This window comes from Lottia gigantea (genome assembly GCF_000327385.1).
Source record: "Lottia gigantea unplaced genomic scaffold LOTGIsca_95, whole genome shotgun sequence".
In the NCBI taxonomy this organism is placed as follows: Eukaryota; Metazoa; Mollusca; class Gastropoda; family Lottiidae; genus Lottia; species Lottia gigantea.
The window spans coordinates 809,616-817,949 of record NW_008711088.1 but is presented as its reverse complement, the minus strand read 5'-3'; the positions used below and the strand labels follow the sequence as shown (position 1 = coordinate 817,949).

At 35.6% G+C, this 8,334-nt stretch overlaps 1 protein-coding gene across 1 annotated transcript in view; it reads right to left on the bottom strand.

Annotated features, from left to right (window-relative positions):
- Positions 1 to 7,439, bottom strand: part of LOTGIDRAFT_170259 (hypothetical protein) — a gene marked incomplete at both ends in the record, with an annotated part of 16,268 nt that extends 8,829 nt beyond the window's left edge. Inside the window, 10 exons of the mRNA XM_009068883.1 lie at positions 1,597 to 1,668; positions 1,913 to 1,991; positions 3,222 to 3,325; positions 3,714 to 3,844; positions 4,206 to 4,307; positions 4,983 to 5,118; positions 5,426 to 5,490; positions 5,885 to 6,056; positions 6,429 to 6,532; positions 7,316 to 7,439. Of these exons, the coding sequence (XP_009067131.1) occupies positions 1,597 to 1,668; positions 1,913 to 1,991; positions 3,222 to 3,325; positions 3,714 to 3,844; positions 4,206 to 4,307; positions 4,983 to 5,118; positions 5,426 to 5,490; positions 5,885 to 6,056; positions 6,429 to 6,532; positions 7,316 to 7,439 (1,089 nt within the window). The remainder of the gene's footprint in view (positions 1 to 1,596; positions 1,669 to 1,912; positions 1,992 to 3,221; positions 3,326 to 3,713; positions 3,845 to 4,205; positions 4,308 to 4,982; positions 5,119 to 5,425; positions 5,491 to 5,884; positions 6,057 to 6,428; positions 6,533 to 7,315) is intronic.
- Between the last annotated feature and the right edge of the window lie 895 nt (positions 7,440 to 8,334).

Genomic DNA, 8,334 nt, shown 5'->3' with positions numbered 1-8,334 from the left:
GGAGTAAAATAAAATAGATTTTTAGTTAGTTGATTCTACACAGGAGTAAAATAAAATAGATTTTTAGTTAGTTGATTCTACACAGGAGTAAAATAAAATAGATTTTTAGTTAGTTGATTCTACACAGGAGTAAAATATAATAGATTTTTAGTTAGTCGATTCTACACAGGAGTAAAATAAAATAGATTTTTAGTTAGTTGATTCTACACAGGAGTAAAATATAATAGATTTTTAGTTAGTCGATTCTATACAGGAGTAAAATAAAATAGATTTTTAGTTAGTCGATTCTACACAGGAGTAAAATAAAATAGATTTTTAGTTAGTCGATTCTACACAGGAGTAAAATAAAATAGATTTTTAGTTAGTCGATTCTACACAGGAGTAAAATAAAATAGATTTTTAGTTAGTTGATTCTACACAGGAGTAAAATAAAATAGATTTTTAGTTAGTTGATTCTACACAGGAGTAAAATAAAATAGATTTTTAGTTAGTCGATTCTACACAGGAGTAAAATAAAATAGATTTTTAGTTAGTCGATTCTACACAGGAGTAAAATATAATAGATTTTTAGTTAGTCGATTCTACACAGGAGTAAAATAAAATAGATTTTTAGTTGGTCGATTCTACACAGGAGTAAAATAAAATAGATTTTTAGTTAGTTGATTCTACACAGGAGTAAAATAAAATAGATTTTTAGTTAGTTGATTCTACACAGGAGTAAAATAAAATAGATTTTTAGTTAGTTGATTCTACACAGGAGTAAAATATAATAGATTTTTAGTTAGTCGATTCTACACAGGAGTAAAATAAAATAGATTTTTAGTTGGTCGATTCTACACAGGAGTAAAATATAATAGATTTTTAGTTAGTCGATTCTACACAGGAGTAAAATAAAATAGATTTTTAGTTAGTCGATTCTACACAGGAGTAAAATAAAATAGATTTTTAGTTAGTCGATTCTACACAGGAGTAAAATATAATAGATTTTTAGTTGGTCGATTCTACACAGGAGTAAAATAAAATAGATTTTTAGTTAGTCGATTCTACACAGGTATAAATAAAATAGATTTTTAGTTAGTTGATTCTACACAGGAGTAAAATAAAATAGATTTTTAGTTAGTCGATTCTACACAGGAGTAAAATAATATAGATTTTTAGTTAGTTGATTCTATACAGGAGTAAAATAAAATAGATTTTTAGTTAGTTGATTCTACACAGGAGTAAAATAAAATAGATTTACAGAAGAATATTCAACACAAAAACACAGACAGGGACAGTATCTTGAACATTCCTACTGTGTCTCGTGATACAAGAATGGTGGCTATTGAAGTCAAGGTATTAGACTGTAATACCAGTGTGTAGATGAAACATTGCTAGAACCATTGTCTTTGAATATCATCAGTACGATTGAAACAACACCATTCTATAACATTCTGACGTAATAGAAGCTTGTTTGACACGGCAGTATGGGATACACAAGCGTTATCTCCCTTTTCTCACGTCGTATTTCTAACTTCATATCAGCCAACATATAGCTACAGGTTTAACCTAGACCAGAGAAGATCCTTTAACGTAGGTAAATAAACCTCAACTTACATCTTGATATATTCTGGTAAATTCTGTTCTATTGATGGTAGAATTATTATCTATACTCTTTTCATGAGCTATCTACAAATAGATACATAGGTTCTCGTTCATCAACCCATCAACCCAGCACCATCAGGTGTTCAACAAGGTTAATTTAAAATTCAGATCTGATAAAGCTTACATCATTTCAAATTTTTCAAGGCTTCTTTGTAGTTTTCCAGCTTTACTCTTGATCACTTTCTTTGAATACCTTGAGGTATATGTCCTATCCCCTATAGGTAGAATGATCGGAGTGTGTGGGGTAGGGGAAACACAAGCGTCCTACCTGTCTAAATACAGCTAAAGCTTGGATAGTCTCATCATAAACAGTCTGAGTTCTCTTCTTCGTTTCATTGTTTTTTTGTCTGTGAAATAAACCACTGGGTTTTATTTTTTTATTTTTGAAAGATGTAGTCCGAAACGGCTGCCTGTATTCCAGCCTATGATAGCATGTGTGACAATTGTCGCCCTACTTCAGCTGGCAACTTTCATAATAGTTATCAGAGGCTAGACTGATCATTAACTCTTTATAAATTAACAGACAACAGAACAGCAAACTCATGAGAATCTAAAGATCGAAACAGTCGACTTGGATAATGATAATGGTGTCTCTGATATGGGTGACTTACTTGGATAATGATAATGGTGTCTGTGATATGGGTGACTTACTTGGATAATGATAATGGTGTCTGTGATATGGACGACTTACTTGGATAATGATAATGGTGTTTGTGGGTATGGACGACTTACTTGGATAATTATAATGGTGTCTCTGATATGGACGACTTACTTGGATAATGATAATGGTGTTTGTGGGTATGGACGACTTACTTGGATAATTATAATGGTGTCTGTGATAATGGACGACTTACTTGGATAATGATAATGGTGTCTCTGATATGGACGACTTACTTGGATAATGATAATGGTGTCTGTTATATGGGTGACTTACTTGGATAATTGTAATGGTGTCTGTGATATGGAGTACTTACTTGGATAATGATAATGGTGTATGTGGGTATGGACGACTTACTTGGATAATGATAATGGTGTCTGTGATATGGAGTACTTACTTGGATAATGATAATGGTGTATGTGGGTATGGACGACTTACTTGGATAATGATAATGGTGTCTGTTATATGGAGTACTTACTTGGATAATTATAATGGTGTCTGTGATATGGACGACTTACTTGGATAATGATAATGGTGTCTGTTATATGGGTGACTTACTTGGATAATCATAATGGTGTCTGTGATATGGAGTACTTACTTGGATAATGATAATGGTGTCTGTGATATGGACGACTTACTTGGATAATGATAATGGTGTCTGTTATATGGGTGACTTACTTGGATAATGATAATGGTGTTTGTGATATAGACGACTTACTTGGATAATGATAATGGTGTCTGTTATATGGGTGACTTACATGGATAATCATAATGGTGTCTGTGATATGGAGTACTTACTTGGATAATGATAATGGTGTCTGTGATATGGACGACTTACTTGGATAATGATAATGGTGTCTGTTATATGGGTGACTTACTTGGATAATGATAATGGTGTTTGTGGGTATGGACGACTTACTTGGATAATGATAATGGTGTTTGTGGATATGGACAACGTGGTATCAGAGCTCCTGGTCGTTTATCAAAATGATGTTTCATCCATTCTCTATCATTATCAGCAAACTACAGAATAGAACAGAATAGAATAAAGTCTTCAGTATCAGTTTGACAACCTCTTGTGTAATATCTACGTAACGGAAAATGTCAGGATGGCCCTTAAAGGGACAAGTTCACCATTTCTTTTTAGGGTGTTTGATTTGGGTCTTGAATATTTGTAAAAAGTCTGCAGAAGTATTAGAAATGTACGAAAATTGCATAATTCTTTTCAAAATATCTCAAACTAGGAATTTTACTTTCTATTTCTATACAAGTCTTTTCTATATATGGCAAAGTTTCATGAAATGGCGAGTCGTCATTTTAACTTTCAAATGCGGATAATTCTGGACACACATTGATTTGAAGGTTCAAATTTCGACATTGAGTTATGAACACTATTATTGATAATACTTACAATAAGTAAGCCTAGAGTTTTGGGGTTGTATTTTCCGAATCGTTCACTGTGGTCGTACAATCTATGCATGTCTTCTATCGACCTGATTCTATTCATGAAGGAATCTTCTGGTTTCATGGACAAAAACCAACCTACGAGGATGAAAGATATAAACCAGTTCATCAGTCAATGAGCAAGATCAACATATTTTACAAGGTCGGGGTCCATATTGTGGTATACTTGGTAAAGAAAATAATTCGAGTAAAATCTTCCTTGAAGACCAAACTCTTCGCCAAATTCAGACATTTAATATCCTAGTGGCTACAAAAATACATCTACACAAATTTATTTCGTAACTATATTTAACGATTTTCAGCATTGATGATAAAAAATCATCGATTTTCCAGTCTAATCACACTTCATGAGGGCTGTCGTTAGACCCTTACTAAAGTGGCTATATAACAAAAGGAAAATTTGTTCTGCAATTTGAATTAGATTGCGATATTAACATACCGTCAAAACAATGTAGAGGATAATTACAGAGCAATCCACCATCAACAAATATATCTTCAGCTCTTCCGTGTCCAATTACTTCTTTTATAGCCGAGAAATACGCTGTAATACAAACAGATCATTGGTGAGCAGGGCGGCGCAGAGGAGAGTGGAGAGGAGAAGAGCAGAGCGGAGGAGAGCGACGAGGAGAAGAGCAGAGCAGAGGAGAGCGGCGAGGAGAAGAGCAGAGTCGAGGAGAGCGGCGAGGAGAAGAGCAGAGTTGAGGAAGGCGGCAAGGAGAAGAGTGGTAGGTAGAGGAAATAATGTACAGACGCTCTGCTGTTTACACCATAAGCAGGGCGGCGCGGAGCAGAACAGTGCGACACCCTCTGGAAATTCAGTTGTATTTTACCGCTGGCAGCTGGCGGTTGTCCATCGTTCAATTGGCATCCGCTGGCAGCTGGTGGCTGTCCACCGTTCAATTGTCATCCGCTGGCAGCTGGTGGCTGTCCACCGTTCAATTGTCATACGCTGGCAGCTGGTGGTTGTCCACCGTTCAATTGGCATCCGCTGGCAGCTGGTGGTTGTCCATCGTTCAATTGGCATCCGCTGGCAGTTGGTGGTTGTCCACCGTTCAATTGGCATCCGCTGGCAGCTGGTGGTTGTCCACCGTCCAATTGGCATGACTGTCAAGCAATATGAAAGCACACACCATAGCGTATGAATGATTTCAGGGGGCCTACTCTGCTGATATATGAACGATTAAAATTTGTGGAACACCACGATTAAGAATTTTACCTGGTATAGTCATAGACATTGTCACAGCATCTCGAATTTTAACATCCGGGGTTGTTTTAGGATGTAGATAGTCTACAGTTAAATTACTGAGGTTGGTAACGACAACACATAATTCATTACCATTTCTATCATATAGCTAGAAAACAAGGTAGTGGTCAATGAAAAATGAACATGAACAATGAACAGTTTACACACTCATTCTGAACAGATATAATAATATAACAGAATAAATGCAATGGTTTATTACGTTTTAATTTTCTGCTTCTGGTTTTTTCGAGTTCTTAGTACGAACTAAGTACGAAGTTCAGAAAGACTTGATATTGTGAAAATGGTGCAGTGGTAGTCAGCTAAGTAACTAAAACCATAAAAATAATTTTACGTTGTATTTGCGGGTTGAATTCACCAGTTCGCTGAATAATAAACTGATATACCTATGTATTTACCTGTCTAAAAGTCAGATCTGGATTTTGAGTTTTCTTTTCGATCTGTTTCGCCATCTCTTCTTGAACTCTATCAGACGTTTTAAACCCATAATTTTTATAGAGTCGACAAATAGACTTGATAACATTAAAAACACGAAATATACTTCCTGTAATAAACACACAAACTGTGAAATAAACCGAGAGTTACTGGGGTCAACTTCTAAAACTCTTGGAGATGCTGCAAATGAACGTTTCTACTCAAGACAATTTCCACAACTTTAACAATAGTAGGCATAGTAATATCCAAACTCGACTTTGTACAACCGAATGCATGAAGAATTGTCGCGTAGTACCACAAAACGCTGACATAAAACTAAAGCAAGATGATTTTTATCAGATCTTCCCTGCTATGACTCGAATTTTGCACATTTTCCAGGTGGCCAATATATGAAACTGTCCGGACAGGAAATTTTTCGGTACCTGAGCCGTAGATCAAACTTTTGATTTTCTGCGCTTCGCAGATGTCTTTGACTTCATCCGCACTACATCCTACAGCTAATAAACTGGCAGTGATGGCACCAGCACTGGTTCCTGCAAATCTCTTAATCTTATGGTTGCCATGGGGATCTAATAATCCAACTCTCTCTAAATACTGAAATATCATTGAAAGGTGTGAATAGTATTTACGATAGTGACGTCATAAATCGTTTACTTTTAGTGGAATTACAAGAACTACAGACGTCTGATTGAAAATTAGAATGATGTAAATTGATGCTATCAGTGTCCCTGATACACATGAAAAATTAAGAAAACCTTTTTACAATCTCTTTAACAAGAACCACAGACATCTGATTGGAAATTAGAATGGTGTAAATTGATGCTATCAGTGTCTCTGATACATATAACAAATTTAGAAAACCTCTTTACAATCTCTTTAACAAGAACCACAGACGTCTGATTGAAAATTAGAATGATGTAAATTGATGCTATCAGTGTCTCTGATTTGAAAGAATACAATGCCTACCTTTAAAGCACCTGCATAAGCAATTCCTTTCGCGCCCCCTCCTTCAAATACCAAATTCTCAAACGGAAGTTGTTCTGATGTAGGTTCTGTTCCATGGAATATTTCTAGAATTCAACAAATAGAATTCCATCTGGTTATTTTGTTTTAGAAGATTCAGAATCAGCTAGCTCTTGTAGAGAATTAATGAAAGAGCTCTCCCAGACCCACACCTTCCAGCCTAGCCTATAATATTATCTTCTACTGTGGTATATATTGATATCATCTTATAATTTTAGAGTGAAAAAACCCCTGCATATAAAAACTGACTTGACTTCACGCACTGAATACCCTGTCGTGTGGTCCCCTAGTTTTAATCTAAAATACCCTGTCGTCTGGTCCCCTAGTTTTAATTTAAAATACCTGAAGTGTATCGTATTTATTTCAACTGTTTTAACATACTTTAATTATAGAGGTGAGAGGTGTTTTCAACAAAAAATAGGGTTTTCTATATAGAGTCTACTCAAATATATACAGGACACGATGAGTCAAACTTTGCTGTTTAAATTTACTATCATATAATCGTCGTTAGATTACCTCAAAATAACTTTTAAAGGGTAAAGTCGTCTACTTTCTAACTGATAAAACTTACGTCTTTCAAGTAATTCATCAGAAAAACAAAGCGTGTCGTCATTATCGATGTCTCTCTATCCTTTCAAATTGTGATCATAAGATGTTTGTTTGAGTCAGCTGTTTGAACGAGAGCGTAAATAAGTTCGTATCATACCCGCAACATGCGTCTATTTACCGCGTGATTTACTACTTATTAAAAGTAAAGAATACGATATAACTTGACCCTGTGTTGACAAGTTCTAAACCGGAAATATAATAATACTACTACTAACTCTCACCTTGATGATCTGTACCGGGAACATTCGAACCCTCGACACCGATTTCTACATTCTTAATTTTACATTCTGCCAATCTCTCCACATCGGTTGGAACTGACGGATTGTCACGGAACGCCTGATCCATCTCATAGTTTTTAATTCATTGTCCTATTATCAATAGTTGAATAGTTCACAGGAAGATAAATCCAGGTCGGTGTGAATAGACAGGTAGAAATGATTAGCCTACAGTAATAAATAGAACACCTTTATATCTACCTGTATAACTGAATATTAAAGATGACTTGCCTCAACACGATGGTTATTTACCTGTATTCTAATATTAAAGATGGGATTTGAACCTATCTTAATCAAGTCCCTGTGATTGCAGTCAAGTAATCCGATATCACCACTTCACATAAAAACCTGGCGATTTTGGAGATCAGGTTCATTGCACCTGTATCACAAATGAATCGAGTCCCTGTGACAGTAATCGAGTAATCTAATATGGATATCATCAACTTACAATATAATATATCTGGAGGGACAAGTAATATAACCGAAAGGACCAGTAATATATCTGCAGGGGCAAGTAATATATCTGGAGGGGCAAGTAATATATCTGGAGGGACAAGTAATATATCTGGAGGGGCAAGTAATATATCTGGAGGGACAATTAATATATCTGGAGGGACAAGTAATATAACCGAAAGGACAAGTAGTATATCTCGAGGGACAAGTAATATATCTGGAGGGGCAAGTAATATATCTGGAGGGACAAGTAATATATCTGGAGGGGCAAGTAATATATCTGGAGGGACAAGTAATATATCTGGAGGGACAAGTAATATAACCGAAAGGACAAGTAATATATCTGGAGGGGCAAGTAATATATCTGGAGGGGCAAGTAATATATCTGGAGGGACAAGTAATATAACCGAAAGGACAAGTAGTATATCTCGAGGGGCAAGTAATATATCTGGAAGGGCAAGTAATATATCTGGAGGGACAAGTAATATATCGGGAGGGGCAAGTAATATATC